The sequence below is a fragment of the Hylobates moloch genome, unplaced genomic scaffold (assembly GCF_009828535.3).
Source record: "Hylobates moloch isolate HMO894 unplaced genomic scaffold, HMol_V3 SCAFFOLD_3, whole genome shotgun sequence".
Lineage (NCBI taxonomy): Eukaryota > Metazoa > Chordata > Mammalia > Primates > Hylobatidae > Hylobates > Hylobates moloch.
Window position 1 is genome coordinate 111,240,759 of NW_026652278.1, and position 21,153 is coordinate 111,261,911.

At 37.8% G+C, this 21,153-nt stretch overlaps 1 protein-coding gene across 2 annotated transcripts in view; it reads left to right on the forward strand.

Moving 5' to 3' along the window:
- The window catches only part of MYOZ2 (myozenin 2), a 51,304-nt gene that overhangs the window by 23,748 nt on the left and 6,403 nt on the right, over positions 1-21,153 (forward strand). The window contains exon 5 of one of the 2 annotated variants that reach the window (XM_032146493.2): positions 3,835-4,018. In XM_032146493.2, coding sequence (XP_032002384.1) covers positions 3,835-4,018 — 184 coding nt within the window. Of the gene's footprint in view, positions 1-3,834; positions 4,019-18,238; positions 18,559-21,153 lie in introns of those variants that run through there. The other variant, XR_009212888.1, reaches the window with a different exon arrangement.

Genomic DNA, 21,153 nt, shown 5'->3' on the forward strand with positions numbered 1-21,153 from the left:
GAGGACATATGGAAAAGTGAATGTTGATACAATTTAGTGCTCTCATCACTTAGAACTTTTATTATGTAGTCATGACTGTATACTATGGAATTACAAAATGAATAGAAGAATTAATCTCACATAGAGAGATAGAGAAAATGTCCAAAGTATATTTATGTTTTCACTTTCTGTGTAAATAATTCAACATCATATGTGCATTTTATTGACCATCAGGAATAAATATGTGTGTGGTTGTATATGTATGTTTATATATATCCAGAGAGAGACTTTGTGGGGAGAAAACTGCATGCTTTATTAAATGGTATATTCAACACACTTTTCTGTATCTTAATTTTCTCATTTAATGGAACCTCAAAGATGTACCTCCAACGCAACTGTTATAGCCCGAATTAATATTGTTTAAACTGACGTGTGATAATTGTACATATTCTTGGGGTACATAGTAATGTTTTGATACATATCCATCATCTCAAATATTTATTATTTTTTTGTGTTAGAAGTATTCAATATCCTCCTTCTAGCTATCTGAACTATATATTATTATTTATATATAAATTTATACATAAATAACTATATATTATTCTTATAGCACCCTACAGTGTTATAGAAGACTAGAACTTATTCCTCCTGTCTAGCTATAATTTTGCATTCTTTAACAAATCTCTCTTGTCCCCACTTCTCTCTACTGTTCCCAGCCTCTAGTATCCTCTGTCCTACTTTTTACCCCTAGGAGATCAAACTTTTTTAGCTTCCACATATGAATGAGGACATGCAATGTTTAACTTACGAGAAATTTTTAAACCACTAATTTATGTACCTATTTAGAGCTAGTATCCAATTATTAAATATTAGAAAATGTCTATGCAATATAGAGTAAGAAAAGGGGGAGTTTTGGTATTATTATGTAGTTTACTATGAGGCAAGAGTACAAATGGATTCTTCCTTCTGAGTAGATAAGTTGAAAAGTACAATAAGCTCAGTAAACAAACTATAATTATTCCAATTTAGCAAATTAATTTGTTAGTGATTAGCTAACTATGTATCAAAAAGCCAACTTTTTTCATATATGAATAAATAAGAGTATGAAAATGCCATTATACTGTAAAAATAAAATTTATCTAAATTTCAGTTATATTAAAACATATTTAAAAATCAAACAAGAAATGTAGACATATGGCATTGCTGAATTGTAATATTTCTGTGGGGTTAAATATAAGCACATTCTTTTCTGTAGATAACAGCATATCAAAAAAGATAAAAGTTGTTATTTAATGATATCTATAAAAAGAAATTAGAAAACCTTGAACGTTCAAAAATGAGAAATGATTACATAACTATGGTTCCTTAATTTAATAGATTATTATGAAACCCTTAAAATAATTATGAACATGATACAGAAACATTTAAAAGTATTTTAAACAAATTTGGGGGAAAAACATAATATTACACTAGATGTTCTAGTTATGTGATCATTATGTTTATGGTGAAGAAAAACTGGAAGAAAATACACAAAACTAAATACTTGTGTTAGGGTGGTGGGATTTTGAGGAATTTAAAAAAAATTTTATAAAACTTAAAATTTTCCAGTGTTTAAAGGTCTTACCTCTGTTCAACTCCAGGGAAGGAATAGGAAATAAAATGTGGTAGTTATGGTGATAGAGTTACATATAATATACATAGACAAGACACAGGAAAGAGAACTCTTTTCCTTGGGGAGGTAGGAATGGCTGCATAGAAGTGTGACCTGAAGCCAAGGCTTACAATAGAAATTCGCACATGACAAGAAGTAGGGAGAACAGTCCAGGCACAGGAGATAAACGGACCAAGTAGGGGGGCATAAGGGACACCCCAAGCAACAAGTAACTAGATCCATAGTCCTGGAGCAAAGAGTGTGAAAGGAGAAAGCAGGTGGTGAGGCTGGATGGGCAGAAGGGCCACATGGGTCATGCTGAGTGGTTGTGATTTTGTCCTGGGAGGCATTAAGGTCCCCTGAGCAGGGAAAGAGCTGGCCAGTTAGGAAGGTCTCCTGGGGCAGCAGTGTGGAGGGTGGCTGGGAGAGGGTTAGAGCTAAAGGATTAGTGTTGAAGCTGTGGCGAACACCCAGGCAAGAGACACCTGGGCCTGACCCAGGGCAGGAGTAACGGAAATGTAATTTTTTAGAACAATGTTCCTCGTTGTTCTGTTTGTAGACCACCTGCATAAGATTTGTACGAGAGTTTGTTAAACATTGGAGTTTTAGGTCATACCTGAGACTCACTGAAGCCAGACTTCTGGAGGGAGGATCCTATTATCTACATTTTAAATACGTATCCAAGATAATTCAGACACACAATAATATGAGAGCCCCTATTTTAGAAATCCTTAGGTAGTATAGTTGGTAACACTTTGTGATTTGTTGTGGGGATGAGGGAGACTTTCAGATAATGCTCTGTCTTGGGCATCTGAGAGTAAAGTGATAACATTTGCTAAAATGACCAAAATAGAAAAAGAAGCAGAATATATTAGAAAACGGCTGCATTTAGGTCTAGACAAGTTATAAAGGGTGCCAGTGGATCATTTACTTTGATAAATATAGTAAATAATTGAGTAGAGGGCTTGATTATTTTTTTAAAAAGTCAGAATTATCAATACATAGGTCACAATTGAAGCTATCAATATAAATGGAATTTTCGAGGTAGAGTAGAGTGCATTGTGTAAGAAAAGAGCTTTGAGGAACAACAGTATTTCAGTGGTAAGCGGAGAAAAGGAGCCTACCAAAAAAGATTTCTATTAGATACTGGAGGCAGTCTGAAGAAAACTAAATAATCACAAATAACTGTTTAGACATGGAATTATCAGGAAGGGGCTTTTTTTTTGGAGGAGACAAACATTTTAGTGTAAAGAGAAGACAGGTATGCTTTGACAGAAGAAAATCAAAATTATTGCAGAGATGGGAAAGAGCATCAGAGAAATCCAAAAGAAGAAGTCATCAAATGGTAAATGGATTTGACGTGGTGGAAGAGAGAATTGCAGGGATATAATTAGGTAATATGGCAGTGTAAACAGAAAGTAGATAACTGTGCCTTAGAAAACTGGAAGAGTGTCACTCTATGCATGTGAGAAAGGTTTAAAGATCTATGCCAAGAGTTTCTGTGACTTTTAAACAGTATTTACAGAAAATTGCCAGCTGTTACGGGAAGAATAAACTGGGGAGGTGAGATCAGAAGCAGAAAGGCTAGGTAAGAAATCTTGAGGAACAAAATAAACAGGGGATGGATACATTGAGAGATAAGAAGAGCTGGGCCTGAATAAGGCGGTGGAAACAAGTTACTTCATCTTCTTGAAGCTCAAACATTTTACAGAGCACTCAGCAATTGAAGACAGACAAGACCCAAACATCACCTCTAAAGAATCGGCTCTGGGAGGAGGGAGATTTTGTCTGCATTGAGACTTCCCCTACCTTAGACTACAATAGGCACTCAATATTAACATTTTTAAATTAATTAATTGTGGTATCTAAAGTCTAGTATGAATTAATGCAAGGAGCACAATTTTTAGAAAACAAAATGAACAGTTTTACTGGAAAAATATATATACTAAGACAGTCAAGAAAAAACTGTATAATTTGGAAAAATTAAACATTAAGAAAAATGGTTTCTTTTTAAAGTTCCATAAGCTTACAGGAGCTCTAAAATGTCTAACACTTGCAGACTGCTGTTTTCTAAGGGATCATGAAAAGGATGCATGCTTCATAAATTTATCCCAGCATGAAAAATCAAACATGGTAAAATGTTAGGTGGAGGTTAGTAACTCTCGGGCACAGTGTTTACTTACTTTTGCTATATTTTTCCAAAGGATATTCTGGACCACTGAAGGAAATTCCTCCTGAAAAATTCAACACCACAGCTGTCCCTAAGTACTATCAATCTCCCTGGGAACAAGCCATTAGCAATGATCCAGAGCTTTTAGAGGCTTTATATCCTAAACTTTTCAAGCCTGAAGGAAAGGCAGAACTGCCTGATTACAGGAGCTTTAACAGGTAATTCGATGATCCTGGGTGACACTGTTGGCATGCAATACTAAAATTTTTTCATCATGGTACAGATAACTGAATTCCCTGGTAGAAAGCAATTTTTTCTTTTGAGAAAAGAATCTAAATAGCAATATAGGATATCTTCTAAGCCTAGGCAAAGACTCATATTTTGTAATATTACTATTATTTTCAAACTTGGTCATTTTTAGTATAAAAATGAAGGAAATGATTCAGAAACTATCATTGGTATAACATCAAGATTATCCCCTCATACTTTAAAAATGTTATTTTAATAATAGTTTCAAATCCAAAGATTGATCTGGGTTTATGCATCGTTTTAAATGGCAATACTGTTCAAGAATTTAATAAATAATTCACATGCAAGGCTATGAGAATTACTGTGTAACTCCAGATTCCATCTTATATTTTTGCAGGCTTTAGGACAGATTAAAAGTAATTTAGAGACTTAATGGCCCAAGATTCCAGAAGAGGTACAACCCAAAACTTATGCTATCAAATATATCACCAAGTGATATCTATAGTATAGTTTATAGAATGGGCATTTATTTTTCTCTGTTACTCAGTTTTTATAATTTCCATGGATATTTTGAATTTTTAATAGTCTCATAATCCATTATTTGATCACTTGACTTTCATTTTAGAGTAAAATATCTAATATGTAGTATGCTGTCTTGCACTCAAAAAAAGTTAGACTCAATTTATAGGCTGCTTAATAACCATTCATTTAAAAATGAATGAATTAATGAGTAAATTTTTTTTATTTAAAAAAAGAATGCCAAATAGACTGCATTTAAATAGTGATCTTCTTAAGTATTTTTAAATATTGTGATCGGATGTGGTGGTTCATGCCTGTCATCCCAGCACTTTGAGAGGCTGAGGTGGGTGGATCACTTGAGCCCAGGAATTCAAGACTACCCTGGGCAACATAGCAAGAATCCTGTCTCTACAGAAAATACAAAAATTAGCCGAGAGTGGTGGCATGTGCCTGTAGTCCCAGCTACTCGGGAGGCTGAGGTGGGAGGATCACTTGAGCCCAGGAGGTGGAAGTTGCAGTGAGCTGAAATCACGTAACTTCACTCTAGCCTGGGCAACATAGTGAGACCTTGTCTCAAAAAATAATAAATAGATAAAATAGTACTATTAAGATTTTAGTTTTTGCACACTACCATTATTGGTAATACATCACTTGCATGAAAGAGGTGTACCATAGAATTTAAAGAGGGGTTGAGGAGTGGCAGGGAAAAAAAGTTGGAGGCCCATTCTGATCAATGTTATAATTTTTTTTTCAAAATGAGACTGTAGAAAATTATAACAAGTAAAACATTAGGGGAAAATGGAAATTAATGGAATAACTCGGATTTGTTTTTGAGATTAAGTGCTTAAGACATGCTGTAAGACTTCTCTGTATCTTGTGGCTTCGGTGCCCTGTACCTGCTGAGCAGCTTGCCTGTAGTTCTACACACACTGGTGTGGTAATATTTGGGTTAGTTATAAAGAGATGCCTATTGACTGTATAAATACCAGGTGAGTACTATATCAGTAAGCACGATACCGTTCAATAGGAAATGTAGCTCCCTGTGTTAATCAAAGCTTTTGTAAATATTACATGCTGTGTGTGTGTGCGTGTGTGTGCATGTGTGTGTGTGTGAGAGAGAGAGAGAGAGAGAACTTAATCTGCTAATACTTCTCTTTTACTTTAGAACATTTTATTCCTTTGCATATATACATCAACATAGAAATAAAAACTTAGGAATTAAATTCTTTCAACATGATAGTATATTCTTAGACTTATTATTATTACTAAATAACATTAACAGATGAAACAAAACATGATGTGATACATAGACAGCGCAAACAAATAGCTGTAAGATCCTTTCTAACCGTGAAGCATATGTAGGCCAGGTGCAGTGGCTCATGCCTGTAATCCCAGCACTTTGAGAAGCCAAGGTGAGCTGGGCCCAGGAGTTTGAGACTAGCCAGCACAACATAGTGAGAACTCAAAAAGTGAGGCGAGAGGGTCACTTGAGCCCAGGAGGTTGAAGCTGCTGCAATGAGCTATAATCGCACCACTGTACTCCCACTTGGGCAATGGGAGTGAGACCCTGTCTCAAAAAAAAAAAAGGATATGCACAGGGATACACAAAGTTTAAGACATTGTCTAGTACATGCATTGCTTTAGAAGTCCACTTAAAAAACAACTAAACAGTGTACAGGCATACCTCGTTTTATTGCGCTTCACTTTACTCTTCTCTGTAGATATTGCATTTTCTCACAAATTGAAGGTTTGTGGCAACCCTGTGTCAAGCAAGTCTATCGGTGCCATTTTTCCAACATCATGTGCTCACTTTGGTAATTGTCACAATATTCCAGTTTCATTATTATTATATCTGTTATGGTGACCTGTGATCAGGTCAAAAAAACTGTTTTTGGGGTGTCATGAACCATGCTCATGTAAAAAGGCAAACTTAATCAATACATGTTGTGTGTGTTCTGAGTGCTCCAATGACCAGCTGCTCCCCCATCTCTCTCCCTTTCCTGGGCCTCCCTATTCCCTGAGACACAACAATATTGAAATTAAGCCAATTAATAACCCTACAATAGCCTCTAAGTGTTCAAGTGAAAAGAAGATCACAAGTCTCTCATTTTAAATCAAAAGCTAGAAATGATTAGACAGTGAGGAAGACATGTCAAAGGCAGAGATAAGCTGAAAGCTAGGCCTCTTGTGCCAGTTAGCCAAGGTGTGAATGCAAAGGAAAAATTCAGGAAGAAAATGATAAGTGCTACTCCAGTGAACACATGAATGATAAGATAGTAAAACAGCCTTAGTGCTGATATCAACAAAGTTGGAGCAGTCTGGATGGAAGATCAAACCAGGAACAACATTTCCATAATTTAGCCAAAACCCAATCCAGAGCAAGGCCCTAACTTTCTTCAACTTTATGAAGGCTTAGAGAGGCAAGGGAGTTGCAGAAGAAAAGTTGGAAGCTAGTAGTGGTTGGTTCATGAAGGCTGAGGAAAGACGCCATCTTCTTAACTTTTATAGTGCAAGGTGAAGCAGCAAGTGCAGATGTAGAAGCTGCAGCAAATTATCCAGAAGATCTAGCTAAGATGATTGATGAAAGTGGCTACACTAAATAACAGATTTTCAGTGTAGATGAAACAACCTTCTATTGGAAGAAGATACCATCTACGACTTCCGTAGCTAGAGAGAAGTCAATGCTTGGCTTCGAAGCTTCAAAGAACAAGCTAACTGTCTCACTAGAAACTAATGTAGCTGGTGAATTTGAGTTGAGTTGAAGCCAATGCTCATTTACCATTCTGAGAATTCCAGGGCCCTTAAGAATCATGCTAAATCTCTGTCTGTGCTTTATAAATGGAACAACAAAGCCTGAATGACAGCACATCTGTTTACAGCATGGCTTACTGAATATTTTAAGCCTACTCTTGAGACTATCGCTCAGAAAAGAATATTATTTTCAATTTATTACTCTTTATTGACAACGAACCTGGTCACCCAAGAGCTCTGATGGCAATGTACAAGGAGATTAATGTTTTGTTTTGTTTTGTTTTTCTTGAGACGGAGTCTCGCTCTGTCACCCAGGCTGGAGTGCAGTGGTGTGATCTCAGCTCACTGCAAGCTCTGCCTCCCGGGTTCATGCCATTCTCCTGCCTCAGCCTCCTGAGTAGCTGGGACTACAGGTGCCTGCCACCATGCTCGGCTAATTTTTTGTATTTTTAGTAGAGACGGGGTTTCATTGTGTTAGCCAGGATGGTCTCTATCTCCTGACCTCGTGATCTGCCCACCTCGGCCTCCCAAAGTGCTGGGATTATGGGCGTGAGCCACTGCACCCAGCCTAATGTTTTTTATGCCTGTTGACACAACATCCATTCTGTAGCCCATGGATCAAGGAGTAATTTTGACTGTCAAGCCTTATTATTTAAGCAACACATTTCATAAGGCTATAGCTGCCATAGAAAGGGATTCCTCTGATTGATCTGGGCAAAGTAAATTGAAAACCTCCTGAAAAGAATTCACCATTCTAGATGCCATGAAGATTATTTGTGATTCATGGAAGGAAGGCAAAATAATAACATTAACAGGAGTTTGGAAAACTCTCATTCCAACTCTCATGGTTAACTTTAAGGGGTTCAAGACTTCAATGGAGGAAGTAAATACAGATCTGGTGGAAATAGCAAGACAACTAAAGCTAGAAGTGGAGTGTGAAGATGTGACTGAATTGCTGCAATCTAAACAAACAAAGAAACAAAAACCACCTGAGCAGATCAGGAGTTGCTTCTTATGAATAAGCCAAGAAAGTGGTTTCTTGAGATGGTATCTACCCCCTGAGGATGCTGTGAATATTGTTGACATGACAACAAAATATTGAGAATATTCCCTAAACTTAGTTGATAAGGCAGTAGCAGGATTGGAGAGGATTGACTCCAATTTTGAAATAAGTTCTACTGTGGGTAAAATGCTACCAAACAGTATCATATGCTACAAAGAAATTTTTCATGAAAGGAAGAATCACTTGATGCAGCAAAAATCATTGTTGTCTTATTTTAATAAATTGCTACAATCAATCCAACATTCAGCAATCACTACCCTGATCAGTCGGCAGCTATCAACAATGAGGCAATCACTCCACCAACAAAAAATTTCAACTTACTGAAGGCTCAGATGACCATTAGCATCTATTAGCAATAAAATATTTGAAATTAAGGTATGTACTTTGTTTTTCAGACATATTGTTCTTAAGGACACAATGCTATAGATACTAAATGGACTACAATACAGTGTAAACATAACTTTTATATATGCTGGGAAATAAAAAATGTCATGCGACTTGCTCTATTGTGATACTCTATTGGAGTGGTCTGGAACCAAACCTACAATATCTCCAAAGTATGCTTGTAATTATATCTTTGGCTTAAATGCTTGCTAAATGAATAAGACCAAAGGACATAGGTAAGATTTTCACATCCAGCTATGGCAGACTACTTTATATCAGAAAAACTTCATAAAAATAACCAGAAAAGCTAGTTTTAAAAAATGAGTTTTAAAAATGGTTTAAAAGCTACCAAGGAAGTGAGTACTTGAGGCCAGGGTTCTGGAGATGAGGGAAATTTAGAGATTTTAACTCAACACGTGGTACGGCTTTTCTCCTTGAGGCACTTGTTGATTCATCAGCAACACTAAAAGGCTAACAAGCTGAGTAAACCTTTTGGCAGCTTCAAGTCTGGGAAGACCAAATAGGAGTATAGGGTCTTCCAGGGAGGAGGGGTCTTGGTAAATATTCCATACTTTCAGCTAGAAGTCCTAAAGGGCTATACCATTGGGATAAAGGTGAACAAGTAATACATCAGCCTTCATAAAACTAAATATTGCTCTCAATCAACAAAATCTTAGATTGGATAAAGGCTATGTCCCCTAAATCAAACTGCCTGCTCTGACAAAAATGAATCCCTTCTAGAAAGAAGATGACACACCTCTTAAAGACTTAAATCATCCTATAGGTTTTTTTTTTTTTAAATATTTTTTGTTGTGGTGGTGGTGGTGGTGTTGATATACACATAACATAAAATTAACTATCTTAATCACTTTAAGCATACAGTTCAGTGGTATTCAGTACAATACTTCATAATGTTGGTCCACCATCACCACCATCCCTCTCCATAACCCTTCATCTGGTAAAACTGAAATTCTATACTCATAACTCTCCATTCCCTCTCTGCCACCATCAGTTCCTGAGAACCACCATTCTACTTTCTGTCTCTATGATTTTTACCACTTTAAGAGCCTTGTATAAATAGAATCCTACAGTAATTTTTTTTTTTTTTGTGGCTGGCTTATTTCACTTAGTATAATGTCCTCATGCTAAAAAAATTTTCACAAGTTTATATTACTATAAAAGTCAAAATATTGACTACTACTAGGGGCTAGAGGGTACTGTGATTGGGCAGGGACCATGGATAGAGCTCTGGAATAGCTCTTGATATGTGTAGTCCTTTCCAAGATTATTCATTTCATAGACATTATGTATACTTTCTTAAGTTTTCTGTACTTGTATTATATTAAATAATATAAATGTTTTTAAAATTCCAAAAATGGAATTAATAGCAGATTAGACATAGCTAAAGAGAAAATTGCTAAATTGAGGCAGAAAGTGTTCAAGCTGCAACATGGAGAAAATAGGATTTAAGATGCAGAAAAACAGCAGAAGACATACTTGGAGCAGTAATAAAAATGCCAATATATATGTGTGGTTGGAGCCTCAGAAGGGAGTAAGAGAAAGAAGCAATATTGAAAGAATTCACGGCGATTCGGGAGCCAAGATGGCCAAATAGGAACAGCTCCGGTCTACAGCTCCCAGCCTGAGAGACACAGAAGACGGGTGATTTCTGCATTTCCGTTTGAGGTACTGGGTTCATCTCACTAGGGAGTACCAAACAGTGGGTGCAGGACAGTACAGTGCACTGTGTGTGAGCCAAAGCAGGGCCAGGCATTGCCTCACTCGGGAAGCACAAGGGGTCAGGGAGTTCCCTTTCCTAGTCAAAGAAAGGGGTAACAGATGGCACCTGGAAAATCGGGTAAGTCCCACACTAATACTGCGGTTTTCCAAGGGGCCTGGAAAACGGCACACTAGGAGTTTGTGTCCTGCACCTGGCTGGGAGGGTCATATGCCCACGGAGTCTCGCTGACTGCTAGCACAGAAGTCTGAGATCAAACTGCAAGGTGGCAGCGAGGCTGGGGGAGGGGCGCCCACCATTGCCCAGGCTTGTTTAGGTAAACAAAGCAGCCAGGAAGCTCGAACTGGGTGGAGCCCACCAAAGCTCAAGGAGGCCTGCCTGCCTCTGTAGGCTCCACCTCTGGGGGCAGGGCACAGACAAACAAAAAGTCAGCAGGAACCTCTGCAGACTTAAATGTCCCTGTCTGACTGACAGCTTTGAAGAGAGTAGTAGTTCTCCCAGCACGCAGCTGGAGATCTGAGAACGGACAGACTACCTCCTAAAGTGGGTCCCTGACCCCCGAGCAGCCTAACTGGGAGGCACCCCCCAGTAGGGACAGACTGACACCTCACTCTTCTGGATACTCCTCTGAGACAAAACTTCCAGAGGAACTATCAGACAGCTGAATTTGTGGTCTCACGAAAATCCGCTGTTCTGCAGCCACCGCTGCTGACACCCAGCCAAACAGGGTCTGGAGTGGACCTCTAGTAAACTCCAACAGACCTGCAGCTGAGGGTCCTGTCTGGTAGAAGGAAAACTAACAAACAGAAAGGACATCCACACCAAAAACTTATCTGTACATCACCATCATCAAAGACCAAAAGTAGACAAAACCACAAAGATGGGGAAAAAACAGAGCAGAAAAACTGGAAACTCTAAAAAGCAGAGCACCTCTCCTCCTTCAAAGGAATGCAGTTCCTCACCAGCAATGGAACAAAGCTGGACGGAGAATGACTTTGACGAGTTGAGAGAAGAAGTCTTCAGACGATCAAACTACTCCAAGCTACGGGAGGAAATTCAAAACAATAGCAAAGAAGTTAAAAACTTTGAAAAAAAATTAGATGAATGGATAACTAGAATAACCAATGGAGAGAAGGGCTTAAAGGAGCTGATGGAGCTGAAAGCCAAGTATCGAGAACTACGCGAAGATTGCAGAAGCCTCGGTAGCAGATGCAATCAATTGGAAGAAAGGGTATCAGTGATGGAAGATGAAATGAATGAAATGAAGCGAGAAGGGAAGTTTAGGGAAAAAAGAATAAAAAGAAACAAACAAAGCCTCCAAGAAATTTCGGACTATGTGAAAAGACCAAACCTACATCTGATTGGTGTACCTGAAAATGATGGGGAGAATGGAACCAAGTTGGAAAACACTCTGCAAGATATTATCCAGGAGAAATTCCCCAATCTAGCAAGGCAGGCCAACATTCAGATTCAGGAAATACAGAAAACGCCACAAAGATACTCCTCGAGAAAAGCAACTCCAAGACACATAATTGTCAGATTCACCAAAGTTGAAATGAATGAAAAAATGTTAAGAGCAGCCAGAGAGAAAGGTCGGGTTACCAACAAAGGGAAGCCCATCAGACTAACAGCTGATCTCTTGGCAGAAACTCTACAAGCCAGAAGAGAGTGGGGGCCAATATTCAACATTCTCAAAGGAAAGAATTTTCAACCTAGAATTTCATATCCAGCCAAACTAAGCTTCATAAGTGAAGGAGAAATAAAATACTTTACAGACAAGCAAATGCTGAGTGATTTTGTCACCACCAGGCCTGCCCTAAAAGAGCTCCTGAAGGAAGCACTAAACATGGAAAGGAACAACTGGTACCAGCCCCTGCAAAAACATGCCAAATTGTAAAGACCATCGAGGCTAGGAAGAAACTGCATCAACTAACGAGCAAAATAACCAACTAACATCATAATAACAGGGTCAAAGTCACACATAACACTATTAACTTTAAATGTAAATGGGCTAAATGCTCCAATTAAAAGACACAGACTGGCAAACTGGATAAGGAGTCAAGACCCATCAGTGTGCTGTATCCAGGAAACCCATCTCACGTGCAGAGACACACACAGACTCAAAATAAAGGGATGGAGGAAGATCTATCAAGCAAATGGAAAACAAAAAAAGGCAGGGGTTGCAATCCTAGCCTCTGATAAAACAGACTTTAAACCAGCAAAGATCAAAAGAGACAAAGAAGGCCATTACATAATGGTAAAGGGATCAATTCAACAAGAAGAACTAACTATCCTAAATATATATGCACCCAACACAGGAGCACCCAGATTCATAAAGCAAGTCCTGAGTGACCTACAAAGGGACTCAAACTCCCACACAATAATAATGGGAGATTTTAACACCCCACTGTCAACATTAGACAGATCAACGAGACAGAAAGTTAACAAGGATATCCAGGAATTGAACTCAGCTCTGCACAAAATGGACCTAATAGACATCTACAGAACTCTCCACCCCAAATCAACAGAATATACATTTTTTTCAGCACCACACCACACCTATTCCAAAATTGACCACATAGTTGGAAGTAAAGCTCTCCTCAGCAAATGTAAAACAACAGAAATTATAACAAACTGTCTCTCAGACCACAGTGCAATCAAACTAGAACTCAGGATTAAGAAACTCACTCAAAACCGCTCAACTACATGGAAACTGAACAACCTGCTCCTGAATGACTATTGGGTACATAATGAAATGAAGGCAGAAATAAAGATGTTCTTTGAAACCAATGAGAACAAAGACACAACATACCAGAATCTCTGGGACACATTCAAAGCAGTGTGTAGAGGGAAATTTATAGCACTAAATGCCCACAAGAGAAAGCAGGAAAGGTCCAAAATTGACACTGTAACATTGCAATTAAAAGAACTAGAAAAGCAAGAGCAAACACATTCAAAAGCTAGCAGAAGGAAAGAAATAACTAAAATCAGAGCAGAACTGAAGGAAATAGAGACACAAAAAATCCTTCAAAAAATTAATGAATCCAGGAGTTGGTTTTTTGAAAAGATCAACAAAATTGATAGACTGCTAGCAAGACTAATAAAGAAGAAAAGAGAGAAGAATCAAATAGATGCAATAAAAAATGAAAAAGGGGATATCACCACCGATCCCATAGAAATAAAATCTACCATCAGAGAATACTACAAACACCTCTATGCAAATAAACTAGAAAATCTAGAAGAAATGGATAAATTCCTTGACAAATACACCCTCCCAAGACTAAACCAGGAAGAAGTTGAATCTCTGAATACACCAATAACAGGCTCTGAAATTGTGGCAATAATCAACAGCTTACCAACCAAAAAGAGTCCAGGACCTGATGGATTCACAGCCAAATTCTACCAGAGGTACAAGGAGGAACTGGTGCCATTCCTTCTGAAACTATTCCAATTGATAGAAAAAGAGGGAATCCTCCCTAACACATTTTATGAGGCCAGCATCGTCCTGATACCAAAGCCTGGCAGAGACATAACCAAAAAAGAGAATTTCAGACCAATATCCTTGATGAACATTGATGCAAAAATCCTCAATAAAATACTGGCAAACCGAATCCAGCAGCACATCAAAAAGCTTATCCACCATGATCAAGTGGGCTTCATCCCTGGGATGCAAGGCTGGTTCAACATATGCAAATCAATAAATGTAATCCAGCATATAAACAGAACCAAAGACAAAAACCACATGATTATCTCAATAGATGCAGAAAAGGCCTTTGACAAAATTCAACAACGCTTCATGCTAAAAACTCTCAATAAATTAGGTATTGATGGGACGTATCTCAAAATAATAAGAGCTATCTATGACAAACCTACAGCCAATATCATACTGAATGGGCAAAAACTGGAAGCATTCCCTTTGAAAACTGGCACAAGACAGGGATGCCCTCTCTCACCACTCCTATTCAACATAGTGCTGGAAGTTCTGGCCAGGGCAATCAGACAGGAGAAGGAAATAAAGGGTATTCAATTAGGAAAAGAGGAAGTCAAATTGTCCCTGTTTGCAGATGACATGACTGTATATCTAGAAAACCCCATCGTCTCAGCCCAAAATCTCCTTAAGCTGATTAGCAACTTCAGCAAAGTCTCAGGATACAAAATCAATGTACAAAAATCACAAGCATTCTTGTACACCAATCACAGACAAACAGAGAGCCAAATCATGAGTGAACTCCCATTCACAATTGCTTCAAAGAGAATAAAATACCTAGGAATCCAACTTACAAGGGATGTGAAGGACCTCTTCAAGGAGAACTACAAACCACTGCTCAATGAAATCAAAGAGGATACAAACAAATGGAAGAACATTCCATGCTCATGGGTTGGAAGAATCAATATCGTGAAAATGGCCATACTGCCCAAGGTAATTTATAGATTCAATGCCATCCCCATCAAGCTACCAATGACTTTCTTCACAGAATTGGAAAAAACTACTTTAAAGTTCATATGGAACCAAAAAAGAGCCCGCATCGCCAAGTCAATCCTAAGCCAAAAGAACAAAGCTGGAGGCATCACGCTACCTGACTTCAAACTATACTACAAGGCTACAGTAACCAAAACAGCATGGTACTGGTACCACAACAGAGACATAGACCAATGGAACAGAACAGAGCCCTCAGAAATAATGCCGCGTATCTACAACTAACTGATCTTTGACGAACCTGACAAAAACAAGAAATGGGGAAAGGATTCCCTATTTAATAAATGGTGCTGGGAAAACTGGCTAGCCATATGTAGAAAGCTGAAACTGGATCCCTTCCTTACACCTTATACAAAAATTAATTCAAGATGGATTAAAGACTTAAATGTTAGACCTAAAACCATTAAAATCCCACAAGAAAACCTAGGCAATACCATTCAGGACATAGGCGTGGGCAAGGACTTCATGTCTAAAACACCAAAAGCAATGGCAACAAAAGCCAAAATTGACAAATGGGATCTCATTAAACTAAAGAGCTTCTGCACAGCAAAAGAAACTACCATCAGAGTGAACAGGCAACCTACAGAACGGGAGAAAATTTTTGCAACCTACTCATCTGACAAAGGGCTAATATCCAGAATCTACAATGATCTCAAACAAATTTACAAGAAAAAAACAAACAACCCCATCAAAAAGTGGGCGAAGGACATGAACAGACACTTCTCAAAAGAAGACATTTATGCAGCCAAAAAACACATGAAAAAATGTTCATCATCACTGGCCATCAGAGAAATGCAAATCAAAACCACAGTGAGATACCATCTCACACCAGTTAGAATGGCCATCATTAAAAAGTCAGGAAACAACAGGTGCTGGAGAGGATGTGGAGAAACAGGAACACTTTTACACTGTTGGTGGGACTGTAAACTAGTTCAACCATTGTGGAAATCAGTGTGGCGATTCCTCAGGGATCTAGAACTAGAAATACCATTTGACCCAGCCATCCCATTACTGGGTATATACCCAAAGGACTATAAATCATGCTGCTATAAAGACACATGCACATGTATGTTTATTGCAGCACTATTCACAACAGCAAAGAGTTGGAACCAACCCAAATGTCCAACAACGATAGACTGGATTAAGAAAATGTGGCACATATACACCATGGAATACTATGCAGCCATAAAAAATGATGAGTTCATGTCCTTTGTAGGGACATGGATGAAACTGGAAAACATCATTCTCAGTAAACTATCGCAAGGACAAAAAAACCAAACACCGCATGTTCTCACTCATAGGTGGGAATTGAACAATGAGAACTCATGGACACGGGAAGGGGAACATTACACTCCGGGAACTGTTGTGGGGTGGGGGGAGGGGAGAGGGACAGCATTAGGAGATATACCTAATGCTAAATGATGAGTTAATGGGTGCAGCAAAACAACATAGCACATGGATACATATGTAACAAACCTGCACATTGTGCACGTGTACCCTAAAACCTAAAGTATAATTTAAAAAAAAGAATTCATGGCATAAGATTTTTCAAAATTGACAAAAGACATCAAGCTTCAAGTTCAAGAAGTACTACAGCACCCAAGAAGGGTAAATGCAAAGTAAACCACACAAAAGGCACACGATTGTAAAATAAAGCCAAGAAAATCTTAAAGCGAAGGAATAATAGACACATTATCTTAAAATGAGCAAAAATAAGACAGTTGATTTTCCAACTGAAATGGTGGGAGAGAGTGGATTAACACTTTTAAAATAATGAAATAAATAACAGACAACCTGTAATTCTATATCCAGTGGAAATATTATTTAAAGGTAAAAGTTAAAACATACGTAAATGTTTTCAGAGAAATATGCTGTTTGTTTACCCCTGCCAAACAATAATACAAGAATAATAAATAAAAGGGGTAAGTATAGGAAAAGAAAAATAAAGATGTCATTATTCACAAATGACATGATTATGTCCATAGAAAATTTAAAAGAAGCTACCAGTAAATCATTAGGATTAACAAGTGAATTTAGTGAAAGCACAGAATAAAAGGTCATCATTAATAGTTATTTTTATATACCAGCAATAATTAGAAAATAAATAGTATTAATTAACTTTTACCTTATGTTTTGTGCACTTTCTGTATCTTACACTTCAATAAAATTTTTATTTCAAAAAAATCACATAGGCAAAATAATCTCAATAGGCGTCTGGGTTGTTATAAACTAAATGTGACAAAAGCCATTCTTTGAATTAGCCCAGAATAAAATCTAGTCATTTAAAATAGAGGCTAAAATAATTTTCAAGTTATTATTTTCAATTTATTATTTTCCCTATTGTAGGTTAACATGATTTTGTTTTATCAAACTACTCGAAATTATAAGAAAGCCATTTGGCCAAAGATTTATTTTGTCATACAACTATTATACATATATATTTTTAATAAAATATTTTATTTTATTTTCTGATTATTAAATAATTTAACATTATATTACATGAAGACTTTATTCTGATACATCTACTTTTCACATTTTTTCCAAACACACACACACACACACACACACACAGACAAAACAGAAGAGACAAAGAGAAAGAAGCAAGCAATTTCCAGTTATTTCCAAAGTCCTTGCAAAGAGTAAAATAATATTGTTTGGTAGTTTACATTATGATATGTAATTATTAGATATTGCTGATAAAGCCCAGAGAGGTAAGATATAGTCAAATGGCATTCAGCAATGATAATGAGTGGATGAAAATTGGCTCCTAAGTGTAATGACAATTTCAAAATGGCCCAGAGTTTAATTCAACTTTGAATTTTTGTAGTTCCTCTGAGTGTATTCAAATTTTATGTTACATTCAAATAATATTCTATTAAACCCATGAGAAAAAGTAAACCAGGATCCTGCAAGGAGGCTTGTAACCTCCCAAAGGGTTCTCCTTGCCCCCTGCCTAGACAGAGCTGATTTATCAAGACAGGAGAATTGCAACAGAGTTTAATTCACGCAGAACTGGCTGCATGACGGGAGACCAGAGTTTTATTATTACTGAAACCAGTCTCCCTGGGGATCAGGCTTTTTAAGGAAAATTTGGTGGGTAGTGGGGACAGTGAGTCAGGAGTGCTGATTGGTCAGGTGGGAGATGAAATCATAGTGAGTCGAAGCTGTCCTCTTGCGCTGAGTCAGTTTCTGGGTGGGGGCCACAAGATCAGATGAGCCAGTTTATTGATCTGAGTGGTGCCAGCTGATCCATCGAGTACAGGGTTTACAAAATATCTCAAACATTGTTCTAAGGTTTTACCATAGTGATGTTATCCCCAAGGAAAAATTTGGGGAGGGTCAGAATCTTGCAGCCTCCAGCTGCAAGACACCTAAACTGTAACTTCTGATCTTGTGGCTGATTTGTTAGTTCTGCAAGAGCAGTCTAGTCTCCAGGCAGGAAGGGGATTTGTTTTGGGAAAGGGCTGTTATCGCCATTGCTTCAAAGTTAAACCATAAGTTTCTCCCAAAGTTAGTTTGACATATTCCTAGGAAAGGAAGAGGAACAGCTTGGAGGTTAGAAGCAAGATGGAGTCAGGTAAGATCTCTTTCACTGTTATAATTTTCTCAGTTATAATTTTGCAAAGGCAGTTTCGGATTCCCAGTTCTGCTTCAAAAAGCTGTATGACTTCGGGTATGTCACTTAACCTCTTAATTTCCCCATCTGCAAAATACATTCTATAATGATATGATTAAGTACCTTTAAATATAGTACATTCATTAGCTACTTAGTAGAATATTTTAACTTTTATACAATCATTTTACCTACTTCTTTACCTTATAGAATAATTAGTAATTATTATAGGTGTATTATATATCCAGTACTATTAATTTTCATAAATGTAATCTGTCACTGACCCATCAAAATAAATAAGAAAGTATCTACTAACTGTGAATCTGAATGAAACAGGCTTATTCTTCACTACATAGATGATGAAATAGAAAAATCATTTTAAGTCAGACCTATGTTTGAAGAATTTCTATGTTGTGGGAACTGGGGAGATAGATGCACAGGTATTTTTCAGTAGACTATTTTAAATCTTTCACTGGAAACGTTTGCTTCACTAACTTTGACTTGAAACTATTTTCAGGGACCTTAAAAATCTTACTAGTCTCTCGCTTTGAAAACTTAACATCTCTATTAATGGACTCTCTTTTAATTTGTGTGTTGAGGGCCATCAAATTCAAACAAACAGGATGTAGCCTCAATGATGCCAAAAAAAAGAAAACTGCTTTCCAAACAGCAGCTCTTCATTGTATCTGTGGTAGGAGATGGGAGGTGGATGATAAAATGGAAGGAAATGTTTTCATTTATAAGAGAAGAAAATGACCTATAAATCGGTAGGAAAAAAACAAAATAGAACTGGATGAAAAGGGGAAAAGCAATCCACTAAATGCCAACCCAAATACTGTATTTTAGTGCAGGGGGATGTATCTTCTTTGATGTAATTCAGAAAACAAAATAACTAAATAAATTCATTTCTGGAATAAATAAATACAAGATTAATTGATCAATTTTTGCTTAAATCTAGAAACATTCAATTGCAATCTCTTGCATCTAATGGATAACTATTCATTCTTAAAAACCAAATAATGGGCCAGGTGCAGTGGGTCACACCTGTAATCCCAGCAGCACTTTGGGAGGCTGGGGCGGGTGGGGTAAGGAGTTCGAGACCACCCTGGCCAACATGGTGAAATTCTGTTTCTACTAAAAATACAAAAATTAGCCAGGTGTGGTGGCAGGCATCTGTAATCCCAGCTACTTGGGAGGCTGAGGCAGGAGACTCGTTTGAACCCAGGAGACAGAGGTTGCTGTGAGTCGAGATTGTCCCACTGCACTCCAGCCTGGGTGACAGAGTGAGGCTGCATCTCAAAAAAAGAAAAAAAAAATCCAAGTAATGGTTGTGTGACCTATGCAATTGCATGGGGCCCCACATTTATTTATTTCAAAGGGCCATGTTTGGTTTGTTGCTCTGCTGTTTCTTTCTTCAAATTCCTAATAATTTCTGAACACAGGGCATTGTGTTTTCATTTTGCACTGGGTTCTAAAAATTAGGTAGCTTGTCTGGATCTTGAGCTCAAAAGTGAAGCAATGTGCTCTGACTTGCCAGGTAGGCTAAGGTGTTTTTTACCCTAGGCTCCTCTGCACTCAGTACATTCTTCTCTTAGAGTAACTAGCTTATTCCATGTTATATTTTTTCCTCATGTTTCACTGTCTTTGAGTTCATTGAAGTTAAGATCTACAATTTTTTCGTGTTTGACTCCCTAGCATGCAGCATTGTATCTAGACATGCTAAGAAATCAGTAATTTGTTGCATGAATAAATGGGTGAATCAACCATTGAACAAACTTTTTTTTTTTAAACAGTCTCACTCTTGTCGCTCAGGCTGGAGTGCAGTGGCGTGATCTCGGCTCACTGCAACCTCCACCTCCCGGGTTCAAACAATTCTCCTGCTTCAGACTCCGGAGTAGCTGGGATTACAAGCGCCTGCCACCACAGCTAGCTAATTTTTTTGTATTTTTAGTAGAGATAGGGTTTCGCCACGTTGGCCAGGCTGGTCTCGAGCTCCCTACCTTGGGTGATCTGCCCACCTCGGCCTCCGAAAGTACTGGGATTACAGGCGTGAGCCACTGTGCCTGGCCCTGAACAAACTATTGATATACAATGGCAAGATTTTAAAATGATAAAATATCATCTTGAACATCTTGAACATCTGAGATAAGAAGTGTTCTTTTGTACTGAATCAAAATTGAGTCATAAAGACTCCTCAGTCACTAAACCAGATAACAAAATGTGGGACCCTGAATCATCTAGTGTGTAAGAGAGATTAATTTGAAAAAGAACTTTAAGAACTTAGATTATTATTCAGGTACCTTGTGATTATTAAACTACATAAGGCATAGTAATGATGGAAGCTAATTTATTGAGTGAGTACTATATCAGGCACGGTTTTAAGTGCTTTTCAAAGTCTATTAGGGTGGGAATTATCTTGAGCTCTTGTCAAAGTGCAGATGCCAATTCAGTAAGTTTAGGTTGTGCTCTAAGATTCTGTAGTTCTAACCAGTTCCCAGATGAAGCCAGTGCTGCTATCTGTGACCACACACTGAGTACTGGGAGGCAGAGGTTGCAGTG